Below are 21,887 nucleotides of genomic sequence, written 5' to 3' on the forward strand. Positions count from 1 at the left end.
GGTGTGAAGGCGTCCGCCAACATTCTCTCCTGTTTTCCGTCCTACATAAGTTCTTCTGTTAGAGCCAAAAATGTCAAATTTGGGCTGTTCCGAATTTCTGTCCCAATTATCCAGTGGACAAGTCATTGTCCAATTCTTGTGTTGCGTATATAGAAAAAAAGGTACATGCATGTGTCTCAAATAAAAAAAAAAAAGGCAAGGTGTTTCCAAACTTAAGCACATTTTCTAGAAGATTAATTTACAGTTTGTAAAAGGGAAAATGGCCTGCTAAAAATTATCTTGGCCCAAACTAACAAATAAATGCGAATTTTTGGACATGCTGTAAAACGTCTGGAACATAATCTGAAATCTGAAATATAAGTGCGTTAAAGTAAACACCATATGTTCATAAAATTTTTACAACAAAAATACGGTAATCTTATTCATTTGTTTGTTTATATATTTTTTTTATTTACGACGAGGAAAACAACACGGAGTGAATAGTATTTTAGCAGGACTCTAACGCTATACTAGGATAACCTAGAACTTTTGTTTTGACGTTCTCAAGCACCTCTAAGCCGGAAGTAAATTGTAGCGTCCTTTCATTCTACCTTACTAAGTAGTATGGCGGACCAGTGGCTCATCAGGCAGGAGATAAAGCGCCTGTGGATCTAGTACACACTATGTAGTGTCGTAGTATGTTCCTTATGTAGCCATGATTCATGCCAGTTACCATGAGCACTTCACTGAGTTAATGTAAGTGTTTGGATTACTTCTGTGTTTTGCTGTCGAAAAAAACGAAATAAATAACGTTAAAAAAGTTGATAGAGAAATGTAATAGTTTTAATGCACAGCGCATTCTGTTTCAGTCCTTTTCATTGCATGCATAACGCAAGCAATGTGTATAAAGTTCACATATGAGACCGGACGTTTGTTTTTGTGTTTGTCACTGTGATTTTATGAGTATTATTAAGTCAATCTCTTTTAGTGTTAAGTGTCAGATGCTCTTCTGTGCGCAAATGTACGATGATTTGTTAAATTAAATGTCAGCTTCTCAAATTGGAAATATTGTTTGGATATTTCTGCCAGTTTATACAAACATTTCCAGCATCTCCCTAGTATACAAATGGTTTATTTCTTGGCTATAATCTTACTTTAAAATTATCCTATAAATAATAGAGACATGAAGAAAGGTTTTTATTTTATTTTATTTTATTTTATTTTATCATTAAAGCGAATTTAAACCTCCCAGAACAGCTTTGTTATTGTATAAGCCCAATATTTAAAACATTTAGGACGCTGTGTAAAAGTTCAATTAAAACAGATTAGAATGATATGTTAATCTTATAAACCCATAATTTATCTACAATAAAAAACATATGGAAAACATATCAAATGTTTAAACTATGACATGTCTAAAAAAAAATGGAATGGAAGGGAAGCATATGCTCAAACATATATGCTCTATAAACACACACACACACACACACACACACACACACACACACACACACACACACACACACACACACACACTGGAGATCAAAATTAGAGAACAATTTATAAAAAATGTAACAATTCTGAAATAATGTCATCTTCACTGCTCAACAGTTGAAGGAGTTTTTGTCTTGTCTATACCATGCTACCAGAACACCTTTTTCACAAAATAACTAAGGCATTAAAAAAAAAAAACGTTATTTTGCAGAAAACACACTGATCAAAATTAGAGAACAACAATGACTGTAGCATGGAAAAAAGATTACAACAAAATTTTCTGTAGGTTACAACAGTCAGCAATTAGTAGGAAGTGTACAGGCCTCTGCTCTGAATGACTTCAGCACATCTGCGGCTACAGGACAGCTCTAGTCTCTCACACTGCTCTGGTGTGATTTTGGTCCACTCTTCTTCCAGTCTCTTCCACAGTTCGGTGACTGTAGTGGGTTTCTTGGCCATAACTTTGTCAATGTTTTCAGTTTGAAGGAACTGCTTTACCGTTTACCCGTGACATGGAGCGTTGTCCTGCATGAACACTGCGGGCTGATTGGGTGATGAACGCAGGGAAGGAACCATACGTTGTTGAAGAAGGTTCTGATAAACATTTGCATTCACTCTGCCATGTAGCTGCATAAGAGGTCCAACTCCTGCTGCAGAAAACATGCCCCAAACCATGACACTTCCTCCTCCACTTTTCACTGACTTCTTTACACACTTTGGATTCAGTCTTTCTCCAGTTTGTCACCGAACATAATGTTTCCCATCGGACCCAAATAAATTAAACTTGCTTTCATCACTGAAGTGAACTTTGGACCAGTTCTCCTCTGTCCACACAACATGCTCCTCAGCAAAGCTTAGTCTAGCCTTTTGATTCTTTCTGCTAATGAGAGGTTTGGTCACTGCAAAGTGGCCTTTCAGTACAAATGCTCTTAAACATCGAGACACTATATGACGAGACAGATCCTTACCCTGTTCAGCGCTGAACTGGTGAGCAATTCCAGCTGCAGTGTGGAAACAATTGCCCATTGAGATCCTCCGCAGTATCCTGTCCTCTCTTGTATTTGTCCTCCGTGGATGACCAGCCTTCTTGGAGGACTTGAATGAGTTTTTGATGTTGTAAAGATTCAATATTCTTGAAATCACAGGTTTGGAACGACCAACTTGTCTTGCTATGGCTGATAGGGTCATCCCTTTGGCCTAATCTCCTCTATTAGCACTACTTGCTTTAATACTACCATTGAACTTCCAGTTTAATCAGTTCTTCATGCTTTGATCTGATAACATTCATCATCATCATTATCATTTATTCATTCATCATCATCAGTCATGATCAATATCCCATTTCCTGTTAATCATCCTACAGGTTGGTTACTGAAATAGTTCACAGCACGCTTTTACCTTAACAATGAAGCTGAAAGAACTGGAGAGTTGCTTACAGCAAGTGGACGGGTTTGAGGAACCAAAGATCCTCCTTGAACAGTATCCCACAGGCCCGCATATAGCAGGTAACAGTGCTTTTCGATTTGTGTTTATTAATAAATTACTTGAGGGATCACTTGTATAACATTTAATCTGTAGACAGATTAATAAAAATTTTACATTTTGGACTCTTGGACACAAAAGCTTATGTAAGACAGAGCGGGAGAGAATGTTAGCACTCTGCCACACCACCACAGTCAAACTTGGGGATGGAAGCTTAATGGTTCGGGTTGTTTAGTAGCAAAAAATGTTGGAGACTTATTCCAGGTGTAAGGAGTACTGAACCAACGTTGTGTCAAACTCTCCTTAAAACCTGAAAAACATAACAATTTGGTTTAGGGTCAGGTTTAATTGCAAAAACAGAAGCAAGTGTGAGTCTCCCAAAGAACTTGGCAAATTCTCTCTGATGCTGTTGGAAACTTTATTGAAAAATCCCTTAAAAAAGATATGCTTCTGAACCTTACTGTAGAATTTTTGTGTAACAAGCATTTAATATAATTATACACAAAGGTATTTTTGCTTATAATTTTTATTATTTTAAACATATCCTTTCTATACAAAGACTTGCACCACACTGAATATTGTCTGTTACAGGTTGCATGCTTTACACCATCCACAATTCATTTGATGACATTGAGAATAAACTGGTTGCTGATCTGGGGTGTGGATGTGGAGTGCTCAGTATAGGAGCTGCTGTCTTGGATGCAGGGTAAGAACTTAATTTGGATTTTTATTTGAAGAATCAAAGTCTATAATGTACTTCAGAAGACCTATTTTTCTTATAATTTTTTTTTTTTTTTTACCAGATTGTGTGTAGGCTTTGACATTGACAGTGATGCGCTGGACATCTTTAAAAGAAACGTGGAGGAATTCGAGCTGCCGAACATCGACATGGTTCAGTGTGACATCCTCTCTATTGGATCTTTATACACAAAGAAATTCGACACAGTGATCATGAACCCTCCGTTTGGCACAAAACACAATCAGGGTACGTAAAACAGCACTGGAAGTTGTTTCGTTACTGTTTAAAGTCTTCACATATTTGCAAAATTATCATTATGAATAGCTGCAATATAATTGGGTTGTTTGATAACCACAGCAAACACTCCAAACTTTTTTTTGTTAAAGGTATAGATATGCAGTTTCTGAAAACGGCCCTGTCTATGTCAAAAGGAGCTGTTTATTCTCTTCATAAGACTTCCACACGAGATGTAAGTGGTTTTATTTCTGCTTTCTGAAAGATATTACTAGGGCTGCAACTAACGATTGTTCTGATAATCGATTAATCGTCATTAAAAACTGCAAAAGCCACATATAGAGTTTAACTATCATTCATTTGGACAGAAAACAGCATTTGAGTATTCAAGGTGAAGCAGCTTGTGGAAATCAACATTTGTATTGTTTTTAATGATAATTGCAGATGGCAATTGGACAACGATGTTTAAATAAAATGTATATAAAATATATTGCAACATTGTTTTGAAAATTATTTAAAAAATACACAGACATTTTGTTCAGGCTTGATTAAGAAAAAAATAAATAAGCATTAGTGTACAAATGCATAATAATTTGCTAAAAAACCGCAACATTGACTAAATATGTAAATGTATACTGCTGCTGTTATCTGCTGCTTTCCATCACTACGTCGTCAGGGCTCCAGACTGCGAATAAAATGGGCATTTGCGACCAAAAACAATAAACCGCGCAAAAATATTTTTGCGATAATATTGTTGCTGCGAACATATAAATTTGCACGTTAAGACTAGATAATCTGCATGTTACGACATTTTTTTTGTGCGTGTTCTGTGAGGAATGGCCTTTCACATCATTTGTTGACGTAATAAACGGAGACGCATGAGTTAAAGCATCAAAATAACCCGACAGTTAAAGCAAACCTCACCTTTCTGCATCAGAAAAAACATGTCAAAACTAAAAACATCCCACTTTTTCAAACAGTCTCTGTCCAACTCCTCTGCTGATGACACGCCTGTTAGTCAAAAAGCAGGCTGTAGCTGTGCCAGAGTTGGAGAGAGAGAGAATGACAGACACACCGAGGACCATCTTTCTATGTCAGTCAGTAAAAACATAAATAAAAGTGCTGAGAGACATTTAAAAACTTCTTGGATTTAAGAGTTTTCATGACTGAGGTTGGATCACGAGACGCATAAAAAGTTTTGCGACTTCTGCTCTAAAGCGGGCAGAGAAATTGTGAGGGAAACTGATTTCATTAGTACATTAAGAAAACATGGCGATAGTCAAAAGCATGAAAATGCTCGGACTGCGTGCTGAAAGAGAATAAAAAGAGATTCAAATATAATTCAACTCCGCCTATATGATTGCTTCAGTTCCCAGGCCATGCTGTAAAAAGATGTCATGACAGGATGACTCGAAGTTTTACATTTGTTTTACATTTTTTGAAGTTCATTCTTGTGTGGCACTTAAAAATATAATTTGGCGCCTGTTGTTTTTCTTTTAGGAGCCAATGGCTCTTTAATTGATTATTTTTTTTGTCTGGAGCCCTGGTCATGAGCGAGCTGATTGCGTAACCTGATGCTGGCGAGCCACAGATCCAGTGCGACTGTGCTGAAGTTACAGTTTACACAATGGCACTTCATTAAAAAATACCATTTTCACATGATGAGGATTCTTCAGTTTTTACTCATCGTGCTGATGTTTCGCCTTCACCCTTGACACCAGGGTGTTTTCTGTTCATGTGCTCGTGCATCACTGTGGTACTTCCATCCCACACAAGCTCCGCTTTGCATAACTTGCAGGTTACAGCCTTCTTTGTTGTGTTTAATATAAAATGCTGCCATGCCTTGGATGACTTGGGACACACACTTTTTCCTGCTGCCAGTTGAACTGTACTCTATGCCATTTCACAAGTGGCTGTGTATCTTACCGTCACGCTATCCGGTAACTTCAACAGTCCAACTGATCAAAAATGGCATTTATATAATGGCGATTATAACGATCAGTTGTTGCAGCCCTAGATATTACATCCTGAGACAGTCTTACAACAGAGCTTTGAATTTGTCTACAGCACATACAGAAGAAAGCGAATGACTGGAAAGTGAAAATGGAAGTAATCGCAGGTAATGTAGGACTACTCTAAAACAGTTTATACAGTAATAATGTGATCATGTAATGTTTGATACTATATTTAAGCTACAGTTTAAATATGGGATATCTGTATGGTCTTTTTCACAGAACTTAGGTATGATCTACCAGCATCGTATAAGTTTCATAAAAAGAAATCGGTAAGAATTATCAATTGTTTACTCATATGTATTTAAAAAAATTTTTACTTCTGTGTTTTCATGTTGAATAAAATGCATTTCGTTTTGAATTTTTTTAGGTTGACATCCAGGTGGACTTTATTCGATTCATCCCAGCATGAAAATTTAGATTTTCTCGTTTGTTGGTTTTTTATTCAACTTTCTCCTGACACTTTTTTTCTATTGTAGATATATTTTAAAATATTTGGTTCTGCATTACGTCTGGACTCGTAATGTTGCTTTAACTTTTCTTGATGTATGAAGTCATTTAGTGTAGTTCCTATGATTGTTCACTAGATGGCAGTGATGCAATTGACTTGTCTGACACTTGAAGAGAATTATGATGTACATGAGGAATAAAATGTACAGCAATAATACTGGATAAGAACAGTTGGTTTTAAATATGAAACAACACACACACACACACATTTTGTAAAGAATAACATTCACAGTGCATAAAGGGAAGTCATTGAATTATCACAGTCTCAGTTAATATACTTATTGGCACCTGATCTTACTGGAAATGTACCAAGTTTATGATTTTCAAAGGATAAATCAAACATGTTAACATAACTTCTTCACAGCTGGTTTATTTTTTTACACAAACTGAAGTAATGGGTCGGTGAATAGTAAATATTTGTATTTTTAAATCTATTGCAAATAGCTTATATTAAACACCAGTTAGTTCTTCAATTAAATCAATTCTTTAGAATTCTCATTGTGGATGTATTGTGAAAACATATACAGGGTATTCAAAAGTGTTCAGACCCCCCTTTACTTAAAAAAAAAAAATATTTGTTACAGCCTGATACTACACTCATTGAAATATAAAATTTTCCCCATTAGTCTATAGTACTGAGAACGTCGCTCAGTACTTAGTTAAAGCACCTTTGACAACAATTACAGCCTCAAGTTGTTTTGGGTATGATGCTACATACTTTGCATAACTGTTTTGGGGGATTTACTTTTCCACAGGTAGACTTCACTTAAGGTGTAGAAACATCTCAACAACGATCATGAGAATTGGGAGACACCTGAGCTAATTTATAAATCTTTTTGCAAAAGGTCTGAATGCTTAAATGATATGGACAAAAGTATTGGGACACCTGACTTTCTCAGCCATTTGTGGTTCTTTCCCAAACTGTTAGCACAAACCTGAAGGCACACAATAATATAGAATGTCTTTGAAAATGGTACCATGACATTTTTCCCTTCACTTGAACTTGCATGGGTTGGAGTGGAAGATTTCCTGCTATAGAGTTCAGACCTTTTATTAAACACCTTTGGGATGAATGTGAACACTGACTGCACCCCATACCTGCTCACCTCACTTACATCAATCCCTGACTTTACTAAAAGCCTTGTGTCTGAATGGATGCAAATTTCCATAAGCACACTCCAAAATGTAGTGGAACGTCTTCCCAGAAGAGCGGAGAGAATGGGGACTAAACTTGGAATGCAATAATCAAAAAGCACATACCATACTTATGACCAGGTGTCCACAAACTTTTGACAATATAGTGTAGGTACATGTGATATGTCAGTTTTTTTATTTTTTAATTCTGTTTTCACCTCGTCATTATGGGGTACAGAGTGTAGTAATTTAATGGGAAAAAATATAATTTAAATGATTGTAGTATCAGGCTGCAACATAAAATTAAAGGGGGTCTAAAAACTTTCCAAATGCACTGTAACTGAAGAATTACAGGTTCATAAGGATAATTTTTAAAACAGCTTTTCAGGTTTCTATATTTGCCCAGCTTTTCCTATTCTCATTTAATAAACACTAAACAGAAATAACAGACAGATTCTGATTTTAACACTATGTGTGGCTGTGTGTAATTTATTCCTGGTCAGCAGGTTAGTGCATGTAAGAATGTACATGTGAAAACATGTCACTGCTGTGTGTTGTCTTCTTCAACACATTTTAGAAATAAGCTTTAATATGTGAAAGCTCTATAATAACACTATCAGTATAAACTCTATAAAAACATAACTTGCAGTCATACAATTTGGAAATAAGACCCTTAATAAAATACAAATATACATACAGGTGTCAGCAAACATATGAACAATAACTGTTTATAAACAAAACACACCAATACAGCCATGTGAGCGAGTGGCACTAGGTAGGGTCCCTACTATTTCCCAACAGTCCAGGTCAGGGTCATAACGTTCTATACTTTCCAAATATGTGCCCTTTGAATAGGAATAGCCACCAGTGACGTAGATGCATCCATTTATTACTGCAGCTCCACATTCCATCCTTCTCTCCTTCATCATGGCTATCTGTGTCCATTCATCCTTTTCTGGGTCATAGCAGTCTGTGATGGTGCTCTGACCACCCACCAAGTAGAGCTTGTTGTTCAGTGATACTGAGCAAAGCCCATACTCTGAAATAGGAAATACAATGACCAATAAATATTTTGAATGATAATCATAGTATAAAACTTATGGAAGTTAGATTTTTACAGGAAGTACGAACTGGAATTCTCTGTGTGACAAAGAAATACTGTCAGCAAATAAAGTGATGCATCTGTGTACAATATGTATAATGTAGGACTATGTATATTTTATATATAGGCATTATATATAGGCATATATTTTATATAAAGGTTTAGTCTTACCTGGATGGGGACATATTGTTGTAATGCTCCACTCATTGACATCAGCTCTGTAAGTTTGTATTTTCTCATAGGTGCAGCTCCCTCTGTATCCATAATGACCCCCGGTCACATAGATTCTGTCTTGCACCACGCATGCTGTAGCATTTCCAACACCTACGAATAGTAAACAAATAAGACTGCCCATAAATCCTTTAAATGCTGGCACAAGTAATCGTTTATTACAGAGCTGTTTGCAGTCAAATTAAACAAAAGTCTGCATGTCTGCAACTCTGAATCACTTTATTGCCACTTCTAATTATAGGCTGTCTATTTGAGTATTCTTGGGAGAGGCATGTGCAAAGAGCTTGCCAAATGATAAGTATTGACATGCTTGTGGATTCCCCCCACTAATGTTCAAGAATTATAATCCTATAATTGAACTGGATGTAACGTCAAAGAAGCTTCATTTCTATCCTTTATGGTTTATTATAAGGTCATGTTTGGTGGTGACAAAACAGCAAACACTGTATAGTAGGCAGGTATACAGCCTGAATGAAGCACATGCACACATTGACACACTAACTGATATCTCAGGCACATTAACCAAGTAAAAATGTAACTATTGACATGTTTTTGGGAGGTGGAAGTAAACCAAAAATCCAGAAGACTCTTGCACAAAAACATAGTCATTCCTCTTAGCATTTTTATTTTTACCTTGTATCATATCTGCCACAGGAAACCATTTCTTCTTTAATGGGTCATAAAATTCAGTCTCCTTAGTGGGGGCTCCCGCTGTGTACCCGCCTATGACGTATATACATCCATGTAAAGGCACAGAGCAGTGGTAATATCTGGAAGTGATCATAGAGCATCCCTGTGTCCACTCATCTGTGTCAATTTTGTAAATCCAAACTGTATCCAGTGCGTCTACTGTCTCTGTCCTGTATCCTCCTGTCAGGTAAATGTTAGAACCCAGAAGTGAAACGCTATAGCTCTCTCTCGTGTAGTCAGGAATGTCCTTCCCCTGGACCCACGTGTTGCAAATTGGGTCCCATATGTGAATCTTAGACAATGTGTGCCAATAATATCCGCCTATAATATACATTTTTGATGTGAGGTTCTTTCTGGTTTTAAACATTTCACTAGAATTCACAGAATGACTGATGATAGAGCGTATTTTGTGCTCGTTACACTGTTTGTACACGTCCAAAGCCGTTGTAAGATACGCGTCATCCACCTCGAGCTGAACGCAGTGCAGCAGATCCAGAATGTTTTCTTTGCGAGAATCTAGGTCAAAGGTCACCCACTTCACAACTGCGTCTAAAAGTGTCTCCACATTACACATGTTCACATTCTCAGTAGACAGGATTGTGGCAAGCTTTTTGAAGTCAAGTCCCCAAAACTCCTCTTGACATATCAGCTCTTCAAATCTACTAAGTATAATCCTCAGTGACTCGCGCTCCAGCGAGGGGCAGACATGAAGCTCTGCAAAAGCATGAATCCCAAGGCAGTTATCGACATCTAAAAAACGCATCATGAACTCCTCACAGGCCGCCTTTACTGCGCTGAATTGAAGGAGGTCAGCAGCTTCCAGGAGGCTTTGCACATTAGCCTGGGTGATGCTCACTTTGGACGTATAAACATAATTGACCAGAGCGCTTAGGATCTCTCCATCTATGCCAGACAGATTGATGATGATATTTGAGCGTTCCTTCATATCCGAGGTGAACATGACTTTAAAGTAGGCACTGCGGGCCGACAGCAAGGCCTTGTGACAGTGAAACATCTGTCCTGTACAACACTGAAGTGTGATGTCAGTGAACAGGCCACAAGCATAGAACTCCAGAAGAGCGCTTAATGTTTCTGATGGATGATCTTCATCGCAAAATTCGTACGTGTAACTTTCTACATCCACAGACGACATGATTTAGAAGTAAACTGGGAAAGAAAATAATGTTTTTTTGTTATATTACATAGCCACATTTTACAGCCAGTACAGCCAGAAGTGAATGGGAAATCAGTTAAGAGGAACCATTGGAAATGCAACTGTTGAAATGCAGCAGCTCAAAAATATTGTAGCTTACATACAGTATAACAAGGTAACTCATGTCACAGTACATTAAAGAAAAGGTAACCATTTTATTTAGTCTCATGGTGAAGGGTCAAAGATTTTAGAATACATTAGACCCAGATTTAGAGAAAAGCATTGTATATATTTTATATTACACTTTTAATTTGTGTTACTTTAGTAAGTAATGTTAACAGGGAAAAGGTTCACAAGGCTAAATTGTCTCATTGCCAATAGGCAGTGCAATCGGAGATCTCTTACAGAACAGGTAAATTACAATTAATGTTATTTTTAGGGATCATACCTGTTTTACATATTTGCATTTTTTTTTCACGTCCAAACGTATATTTCTTTGTGTAATTAGTTATTAAAAAAAACTATTAGTTATTATGAATAAATTCCTTTTTTTTTCATAAATTTTTACCCACAAAATTATGTTTTAATGGTTTTTTTTTTCAACCCTGATATTTTACTAATGGTTTCATTTTCAAAAGGTCTAATTTTCTTACATTGTTGTACAATTTTAGAGCATAATGTGGTGAAATTAACCTCCACATGTAAGCACTGGCATTAATGTTGTAAAAAAATAAAATAAAAGTGTACATACTGAAGAAAATAAAAATGGCTTATTTCTTCTGTTCTTCCATAATCAGTATAGATTTCAGGGTTCTGCAATGCTCAGCTGCCACAACACAGAACACAATACCTTGCCCCCCAATTTTTATTTTTTAGACAAGAAACACCTGTACACAGATGAAATACAAATAGGTGGACAAATTAAAACTTACCTGGACTAGAATGATGGACTGACACAGATTCTTAAATAATAAAAAAAAAAGATTTAAAGAGCACGATGTGAAGCATGGACTCAGTTCTTCAGGCATATCTCTCTCTAGCTGTGCCGAAGAAGACAGATGGCTCCTCCATTTGGACTCCTATTTTGGTATATGTGTATAGTTGGAGAGGCCAGCCGGCTGTCACATGGTGCTACACAATCTCCTGAACTGAACACAGCCTAAAAACCACTACTATACAGAAACCTATTCTAAAACAATTCATCTGTCTTCATACACAGCAGGATCAGAGCTAATCTAAATACATAAACATAGCATTTTTGTAAATACCTAGAACAATTACTAAATAAAAAAAGGAGGACTAATTCCTCTCGGCAGCATTATGAATTATGCTGGGATTATCCCATCGTGTGTCCCTCATGCACCCAGCTCACTGTAAACGACTAAAATAACCCAGCAGTTTCCATGGAGACAGAGCACACACTGCAGAAAATGTTTTAAATAACCACCACAAAGAAACAAACAACTATTTGTGATATCGCTTTTAATCATTCACAATTCACAGACCTGGAGTACAAATGAGCTTGATGTTCAATTATGTACTGTTTAATCTTTTTACATTCGAGTTAAACCTAATACAGCTTAAGGTCAGGTGACAGTTGGAGTCGAGCAGTGTGGTGATTTTCTACTTCATTACATCAAGCAATCACAACATTGTTAAGTTTCATCATTCATTTTTACTTATCCTGGATCTGGAGCTTATCCCACAAAAAGTACGCTGGCACACGCTTCTTCACACACAGTGGCAATTTGAAAGTAGCCAATTCACCTTCAGGTACATTGGCTACTCTTAAAGGCATATGCAAAATGTGCAAGACTCTTGCATTCATCCAGCCATTCTTTCAAACTGCTTAACTAGAAAAATATCAGTTAGTCTTATTATTACTTCTACTAAATGTGATTCAGAAATGTTTTATCTAGATTACAAACCACAACATTAGTATTATATATACTAAACTCACAATGCCTAAGTTTAAGCTTATCAAAAGTAATTCCATATTGCACTAACAGGTTCCAAGTCTTGGTCCTAGAGTTCATTCCATCATCATCACACAACACAACTAATTCAACCAATCTTTTAATTACCATCCCTTCTCAAGTTCAAGTTTGTTTGGTGTGTTATATTAGAAAAAGCCCTAAGATGTGTAGGGCAGGGGATACTCCATGGCCAGGGTTAGGAACCTGCGCACTATGGGTAAGCTATGCTTGTGTTAGATCTAGAAAACTCACATCCAGTCCTAGGGAATCACTGCCCTCTATAATTACTGAGAAACCTGCCACATTTTTTTGAAAACGTTAAATATTATTCCAAAAGACATTTAACCTATTGTCCTTATATAGCATCAGCAGCATATTACCACAGCCAATAATCAATACATCTAAAGGTTGGAAGCCTAAAACCAGAATTGTAATGTCAGCAAATGCTAGAGAGATCTGTTATTTTCAATAGTAATTACAAAAAAAAAATGCTAAGATTAAAAATGCAGGTGTATTCTTTCAATAATAATTACGAATCAATTATGTTGGGAATCCCCAGGACTGGAGAAATTCATCAAATACTTAGATATGCAAGACACTGGAATGCTACAGAAAATTCCCACCAACATCCAGTTAGCAGGAACTTATGCAGAAAGTTGTGCTGCCTCTTTTACCAGGGGCGAAAGAGTGCTGAGGTCTTTCAGCAGAGAGGGAACCCCCACGCAGTACCACTGATCACCACCAGAGGCACTGGAGGCACTGAAGTGATCGATCGCAACATCTGCAGCTGCCAGCACACCTGATTGGCCAAACAAGATTTGTATTACTAATTGAATATAAAAATTAGCAAATAAACAATCTCGATTGTCTTGGCTAATTCAGCTAGTACATTATTTCATTCATTTACCAGTAACAGAGGGCAGGAGCTGAGGTGAAGCAGCAGCCCTGAAAAACAACAGGTTTCCAGACAGAGGCACTGGCTGCCTGAACACACTGCCGTTCAACTCAAGAAGGACTGGCACTGCAGTCTGCACGGTGCCTGAAGCTTTATAAACACTGCCATTCACAGATGCCTCCAACACGCAGGTGGCTTTAGCTTGATTCCCATCACTGTGACCTTTTTTAATCTGTTGAAAGATTTCAGAAGAATGTAGCTGGTTGTAGAACATCTAACATTGACTAATAAGTCCCGATAGAAACTGACATATTAACCTACAACAAATGCAGTTCATAAAAGACATGTTTGGTGTGTTGTGAACCATGTTTTATTCTGAACTAGATGCTTCGTTCTTCTCTATTAACATGGGAAATTTTCTAAAATGTGCTAAAAGTTGTAAATAGAAATTGATGACCTAATCAGTGGTTCTGCACTTCCATTGTTTGTTAGCAATGTGAGTATTAAATTGAGTATAGAAGGATAACATTAAAGAAGCAACTGGCACTATGGCCATCATGCCTGATATTTTATTTAACAGTCAGTAGGAACATATTGGCAAAAAATCCTTACCGTAATTCCTGTCTCTTCTGCCAGTGTGAGAGCATTCACCAGGTTTGGGCCATTCTCAGAGCTTTCACGCATCAGTCCAACAAAGACTGCTGAACTCAGGAACTCAGCCGATTTCTTCAAACATTCTCCTGAATGATAAAAAAAGAAAAAAACAAAAAAAACAAAAACAACAAAAAAAAAAAAAACACTTATCAGTATCTTTCCATGCTGTTATTTATCACAGTATACTATGCTACAGAAATAGATGTCCAGTTTACTTATAATGCCAAAGCATGTAGTACATAATTACAACACTAGAGGGGGATAACCAGCTGTAAACAAAAAACATTTTAAGTTTCTTCACACAGCTGTAATCTGTATCTTTGTGTTTCATAATTAGGTGGACTCTGGTGCACTAGGCCCACCTTGAGTGGTGATGTGGACTTGGTTGTAAGGCTGTTTAGTGGTGTTGCAGGCCTTCAGTAATTTGCCCAAAGCCTCACCCAGTCTGATCCATTGTTGTGACTCGGGGGTAAAAGTGCTAGCCAGGACTTGTGCGTTCACCTGCGCATGCAACGAGACCATAAAACGAGTTAAACTTTTAGCACTGACACTTTTTAACATTGTAACATTGACATTTTTAAGTGTAGTGGTATACAAAGCAGTATTTTCAAAAGTACTTCTCATTTAGAGGAAAGTCTATTTTGCTAGTATTTCAGATCAGTGGAGAATCTCATTGTGGGGAACATCAAGCTTCATAAACCTTCAATTCTGGCTGTTGTTCTTATGCATGTTAGACAGGCACCGTAAATTTTAGAGAGATTTACTAATGTAGTACATTCTGACTTATGATAGTGTTTCATTTTTTTATTTTAAAATATCCTACAAAAATAGAGATGATGCACATTTAAACATTAACTTTTTTTCCAGGGAAAAAAAAACCTTACCGCTCCTACTAAAGCTTTGCCTTTGACCATGTCCACAATCTGTAGTGCTATGTCTTGGCCACAGCGAGCCTGGGCCTCCTTGGTGCTGGCACCCAAATGCGGGCAACTGATCACATTGGGGTGATTGACCAAGGCCTGGTCCTTAGGAGGTTCCTTAAACCAATATCGCACACAACCACCACCATCATTATCGTCACATTGGCACAAAGAATGACATATTACCACACTTGTCCTGGCCGCTCTGTTAGCTTTCATTTCCATATAATCTATAATTCATAATTGTACAAAGAAAAGTTAGAGCTCTTAATACAGTGTAGTGTTCAAATGGCAATATAGACGTAATAAAAAGTAAAAAAAAATAAAACAGTATTATAATAATAATAATAATAATAATAATAATAATAGACGTTTACTGAAAGCATTTGTTCACCTCAGTCTTAATAGCAGATTTTTATTTAAGGGACATTAGGTTTTGACTCTGAACTAGGTCTGGAAAAACTGCTAAATTACAGGCTGCAAAAATAGAAGACAATGCTTACTACATAATACACAGCCCTATAGCAGATGAGTACGGTACATGTACACTAGATGACTGTTGATTTTACAGCTTTCATTTAAATCTTTAGATAATTCATCAGACAATCTCACCTCTACAAACACATCCAGACCTGCTCCTCCACACTGACCAGACTCCAGAGCTCTCAGCAAAGCCGCCTCATCAATGATGCCTCCCCGGGCACAGTTTACCACCTTTACACCTCTCTTACATTTAGCAAATGAGAGATCATTCAGTAATCCTGTATATATTTAAAGGAAAGAAAGAGAGAGAAGCTGAAATCTTTTTTTTTTTTTTTTAAACAATTAATACAGCATGTTAAGTGTATATGTGGTCTTTACTTGTATAATGCTAGAGCCCTCTTAAGTCACACTTGAATAATTAATAAAATATTAGGAAAAAGCAACAAAACCTAGTTAAGTGGAATAAAGTTTGGCATTTAAAACTATTTATTTGCATCTGTAATATTATTAATAACATGGATCTTTCTAACCATATCAAAGCCTTGCCCCTTTTTTGGCACATTCACCTGTAGTGGAGGGCATGAGGGGAGTATGCACAGTGATGTAATCACACTGGGGCCAGAGCTCCTCCAGAGACATCTGCTCCACCCCCCAGCTCTTAGACACCTCTGGAGGAGTAATGGGGTCATAACCAATGGTCTGAAAAGAAAAAAAAAGTGACAGATCAGTACACTGCCATTAGACAAGAACTAACATTTATAAATAAAGCTCCTAAAGGAACAGGACACAAAAATAGCACATCATCATACCCTCATCGCAAAGGACTGCATTCGAGTGGCCACCTCTTTCCCAATTCTCCCAAGACCAATTATTCCAAGAGTTTTGCCATACAACTCTGCACCCATGAACTGCAAAATCAACAAGCCATTTAATTACTTTTTCTGAGGCATAATGTACCCAATGGTCAGCTCTAATTATGGACGACTCAATGAACAGAGAACACAAAAGTGTCTGTAATTACACCACAGGCCATGCTGGCTCAAACAGAGCTTAAACAATTCACAGCAAAGTACTCAAGCCAGCACCTTTTTACGATCCCAGTTTCCTGCCTTCATGGACATAACAGCTTGTGGAATATTTCTACAAAAGAAAAAAAAAGAAAAATAATAAAATAAAAAAAAAAAAAGATTACCAGGTGTACACAGAAAACACAGCATACACCAAAATATTTATGAATTTTACAATCTATATTAAATTGCCCTAAAAACGCATCCTGTTAATTTTATTGCATGTTGCAACATGTTGTTCTTACCTTGATAAACTCATTACAAGGGCACAGGTCAGTTCAGCAGCACTAATTGTGTTGCCACTTGGAGTGCTGTAAAACGAATGACAAATTTTCGACCATTTTCAAGATGCCCCACAATGATGCAAAAGCTCACACTGAAACGCATTGACAACTGTACAATAATCGCTCTGGTTTAAAAACATGCACATTAGATATAATACATTTTATAATACAGCACTGTATTAATCTTGAATCTGATAAGTAATTTTTTTTTTTTCTATAAGAGCAGCTATGACACTTGAGCTGGTTGTAATTTAATAGAATAAACAGATTATCTGAAATGTATTCATTCTAATACACACTCAATTTTTACACCAAACATTCCTTACATAAACAGTAGATTTTAAAATATGGTTTTTAACTGGGAACACGTTGGGAAGATTTGTTTAACGATTTAACCACTATAGAAGGAGTTGCGGCTGTGTTGCATCATGGATCTTTCACCATTTTAAATGTAATCATTCATAGTCAAATAACTTTTTAAATGTCATGAATGTCAATGATAAAATAATGACAGGTCAGAAATAAAACCAGTGTTGGAAAGGGGTCAGATATGTGCAAGATGCTGGGAAATCAAAATAACGTGCAGTTCCTGGAGAATTGTTCTTAAGATAAATGAGTAGTTTAACTACTCAGGACAAACAATAGACTGGGAACAATTGTAACACAACATAACAGTGGTTGATCCAGGTAACACGTTTTAAGAATCAGGTGTGTGTGTGTGTGTGTGTGTGTGTGTATGTGCGCGCCCATGCAAACATTTCAACTGGTTAATTTGTCGAAATGTGATCATTGTATCTTCTGAACAATATGCAAACATGTGAAATAGCTGAAAACAGGACATGTTATTTTGGAGGCATGTTTCAGAACAGTACAAGTGAATGCATGAGCAGTAACAACAACAAAAAAAATCCCACTCAATTCCCAGCTAATGCTTTTATTACTTCATGACAATTATGCCTTTCTTGGTGGCCGCCTCCACGTCCACGTTGTCCACGCCCGTTCCAGCTCGTCCAATCAGCTTCAGGCTGCCGGCGTATTCGATGACGTCAGCGGTGACTTTGGTCGCTGAGCGGACAACCAGAGCATCAAAATCCTACAGATGATAAAAAGGAAGCAGAAAGTTCAACATGACATATGGAGCACGGCCAAGGGTCAGTGGCGTAGGATGATGCAGTCCTCTGAGCTGTTTATACACAAGTCTGAACGACCTGTACATACACACGTTCAGTTTGTGATTCAGTATAAAATGTACGTTTAAAAAGGTAATAAAATATAAAAATACATGCATTATTAAAGAAAATCCCTGCGGATGGAAATAGGGTTTTGATAACAAAATCTCCATTCATCAGAGATCAGAGCTAATCAGTATGCAGGTCGTTCTGTAAGGGTTTCTGATGTTACATCAGACTCTGTGGAGAAGTGCAGGAGGAGGAGGCAATGGCGGGGCTCAGGGTTTCAGACACGGAAAAACAGGATTGTGGAGGGGGAAAAAATTAATGAAAAAGAGATCTAATCTAATACTTAATTTTCTTATACACAAAAAATAAAAAACAGCATTTATAAATATTGTTCAGTTACCTTAATCTGGGCTTTCAGCTCATCTTTGTTCATATTGGACTTTTCGGTGACTTCAATTCCATTGTCTTGGAGAATCTTTTTGCAGCATAGATCCACACTTTCGCTTATTAAAACGCGCTTGATTGCCATGTTCCTCATCCTGCAGGATGCAGCTTGCGGGAGTTGTGCAGCTGAGTGGGCACGTGTGCGTTTGCTGAACCGAGTTTGCGTCAGGATCACCGGAGAGCAAAAGGAGGAGCTTATCTGAAAGCAAAGCCACGCCCTCTAACTCAGGACACCACCAGCCAAACCAGAAATACTAATTAGAAAAAATGAAAATCATGCCATGAAAGTTCCCTGGCTGGTAATCTGTGTACATGTTGTACCATGTGATGATAAAACAGCCTAGGTGAAATCTAATATAAAAGGAGCACATGAGGATTAATTTGCATCATGAAAATATACAATTACTGGGCATTTGTTCACTTATTCATGCAATTATCTAGAAAACCGATTGGAGCATGTGTGTAAAATCATACAGCTGTTATACAACAGCTTCGGGTAGGGTTTTGAGGTGTAGTGTTAATCATAGCTGTCATGATTGTGCCAAATGGACCAGTTTAAGTATTTCTAAATCTGCTGATCTCCAGGGATTGTCGAATGGGGCAATAATCATAAAACATCCATTAAGTGTAGTGAACAGAAATGCCTTTTCGATATGTGAAGTCAGCTGAGATTTGGTATACTCTTTCGAGTTGACAGTAATTCAGATAGACATTCTGTACAGTTGTTGTGGGCAGAAAAGCAAGTCCGAATTTGCAATACATCAAAACTTGGGGCAGTTTGGCTACAGGCCAAACAACGTTAGCTTCCATTTCTGACTGAGCAGAAAGCTGTTCTATGGTGCACTGCCTCACCAATATTGGATCAAACATATCCTGGTCGGATGGATTTAAGTTTTTGCTGAGGCACACGGATGGTAGAGTCAGAAATTGAAAGTACCAAACAGTCGTTGTTTGTATACACAGCTTGTTTGAGTTTTGTTGTTGATTTTGTACATCCCTTCATGGCCACAGTTTTCTCATCTTCTAATAGCTACTTCCAGCAGGATAATGCACCATGTCACAAAACAAACTTGTCACAAAACAAACTGGTCTTAACTTGTCTCAAATAGGTATCAGAAAGAGGACAGAATGCCATTATGTTCAGTGGTCTTTAAAGGCCTTTCCTCTTTCCAAATCGAATAGAATCCAATAGAACACGTTTTAGAACAGCAGAATGAAAGTGCAACAAAAAAATCTGCGAGCACTGCTTAAAGGAATCAAGCCAACATGGACCAGAATCTGAAAAAAATATTTCAATAATCTTGTGGAATCCATAAAGAATTATGGTGGTTTTGGAAAAGCGAATGAAGGCTTAACTTAGTATAATTATAATGTTTTTAATAAAGCGCTCAGTTAATGTATGCATATGTGTACAATTGAGTTCAACAGGCATTTATTCCTGTAACATCATGAAAAAAGTGATTTTAACAAATGTTAAGATATTAATAATTAATATGGTTAGTCAAATTATCAGGTCAGCAAGTTCATTATTGCTTTCTCAACCATATCATATGCTTACATTAGACAGTGGGGATGAAATAACACACAACTCACTCAGTGCTGATAAGACTTAACAAAGTACAGTAAGATTTAGAAAGGCATACAGAAAGGTAAATGGAAACAGTGGTGTGTGTGTGTGTGTGTGTGTGAGGGTGAGACATTGAAATGTCTTGAAACCATTTTCAAACCCTTTGTATAAAACAGTTTTTGGAATTTCAGTTCTTAATAATAATTTAGATCCCTTAGAGTCCGGAGGCGATAACAATTGACATAACAAAACTCGGACATTTACCTGTTGCTGTTTTCGAAAGCTTTTGTTTTGTTTAAGATGTGCTATGTGTTATTAAAAAAAAAAAACTAGATCTGCAATATTCATCCTTTTGTACAAAGCCCTCAATCAAATGCTAATAAATAACTTCATTATGTGAAAAGTAGGCTTGTGAAATGCAGAAAGAGCATTGATGTAAACAATGTTCCTCTAAATTCACGAATAAAATTACAATAATGATTCATTCAAGTTTGGGGGGGGGGAGGAGGATGTTTATTTGTTTTTTTTATTTATTTATTTCTCATTCAAGGGTAATAAATGTACTCATTTGCCTTCTTATGTTTTTCTCATATAAATTTTTCTTTTTGAACACTCCTCTTTTAGTTACTCTATTAATGACTGTAGACAATATAAAGATAGTTTATCTTTAGTAACTGCTTTTTCCTAGTCAGGGTCACAGTGGATCTGGAAAACACTAGGCATGAGGAAGGAATATAATTTGGACAATATACCAGACATCTACACACATATATAAGCAATTATAATATTCCATGGCATAATTTACTGTAGGTTAGAGGAAATGGACGAGAACATGCAAACTGCTGCACAGACAATAAACAGTGCTCAGTAGTGAACCGCGGACCTCGAACTTTGAAGTCTCAATACAATCGACTGCACCACTTTTTTAAGTTCATTCATTCATCTCCAGGTAATTTGGGCAAACATTATTCTGGGAGCCTCACATAATCAAAACAAAGGCATTCATTGTTATGTATATATTTCTGCCGCACAAACTATTTAGAATTATGGCCAAAAAGTTCAACCTTTGCCTTCTCTTTATTTCCCACAATCTTTTGGCATAATTCAGATAGGCATGTATATTCCTCTTTGTAAGAAACAGCTTCTGTTTTGCCACCCTACCCAGACTTTTGCAGATTACAGAAGTAATCACATGCAAGGAGTGACCAGTACCTGCCAGAAATTTCCTTCATTGTTGCTTTTGGCCACTTAGTAGCCTCCCTGGTAAGTTTTCTCCTTGTCCTCTCAATAACTTTGGAGGGTCGTCCTGATCTTTGCAATGTTTCTGAGGTGCCACATTTTCTCCAGTCATTGATGATGGTCTTGACAGTGTTCCATTGTACATTCAGTTTCACATCCCTCTCCTGATTGGTATCTTTCAACATTTAAGGCTGCGCTTCTGATCAGAATGTTATCGAATTAACATGCCCTAGTCCAGGTGTAGTCGAGGACACACTGTGATTGGACCTTAGTATAATGTAAACACAATCCAGCCACCGTGTCTGCATTCAGAGGTTGACGCAATATAATCGAGTACATCACAAATATAGTGCTAAGTTTGCCTGTGCACTTAAAAGTTGCAGAATTCCAATCATTCTCTGTAAAGAAAGTGCGTTTTTT

The 21,887-nt window shown here is 37.1% G+C and overlaps 3 protein-coding genes across 3 annotated transcripts; 1 reads left to right on the top strand and 2 right to left on the bottom strand.

The window, feature by feature from the left end:
• The first annotated feature begins 289 nt into the window (after positions 1-289).
• Positions 290-6,603, top strand: mettl5 (methyltransferase 5, N6-adenosine). Its single transcript, XM_083538108.1, has 8 exons — positions 290-735; positions 2,837-2,978; positions 3,547-3,661; positions 3,759-3,940; positions 4,081-4,163; positions 5,996-6,047; positions 6,163-6,212; positions 6,311-6,603. Exons 2-8 carry the CDS (start codon positions 2,879-2,881, stop codon positions 6,350-6,352), a joined length of 624 nt encoding a protein of 207 aa, XP_083394234.1. The 5' UTR covers positions 290-735; positions 2,837-2,878; the 3' UTR covers positions 6,353-6,603.
• Positions 6,604-6,607: 4 nt separating this feature from the next.
• klhl23 (kelch-like family member 23) lies at positions 6,608-12,125 on the bottom strand. The gene is made up of 4 exons (XM_083538101.1): positions 11,693-12,125; positions 9,551-10,774; positions 8,858-9,010; positions 6,608-8,623 (listed from the first exon to the last, which is right to left on the bottom strand). Exons 2-4 carry the CDS (start codon positions 10,758-10,760, stop codon positions 8,313-8,315), a joined length of 1,674 nt encoding a protein of 557 aa, XP_083394227.1. The 5' UTR covers positions 10,761-10,774; positions 11,693-12,125; the 3' UTR covers positions 6,608-8,312.
• A 100-nt stretch (positions 12,126-12,225) lies between these two features.
• On the bottom strand, positions 12,226-18,988 carry phgdh (phosphoglycerate dehydrogenase). Its single transcript, XM_083538102.1, has 12 exons — positions 18,618-18,988; positions 17,981-18,132; positions 17,001-17,066; positions 16,774-16,828; positions 16,498-16,596; positions 16,255-16,387; positions 15,818-15,966; positions 15,170-15,322; positions 14,648-14,786; positions 14,244-14,371; positions 13,644-13,863; positions 12,226-13,535 (listed from the first exon to the last, which is right to left on the bottom strand). The coding sequence occupies exons 1-12, from the start codon at positions 18,753-18,755 to the stop codon at positions 13,381-13,383; spliced, it is 1,587 nt and encodes a 528-aa protein (XP_083394228.1). The 5' UTR covers positions 18,756-18,988; the 3' UTR covers positions 12,226-13,380.
• Between the last annotated feature and the right edge of the window lie 2,899 nt (positions 18,989-21,887).

The sequence above is a fragment of the Silurus aristotelis genome (assembly GCF_946808225.1).
Source record: "Silurus aristotelis genome assembly, chromosome: 3".
NCBI lineage: Eukaryota > Metazoa > Chordata > Actinopteri > Siluriformes > Siluridae > Silurus > Silurus aristotelis.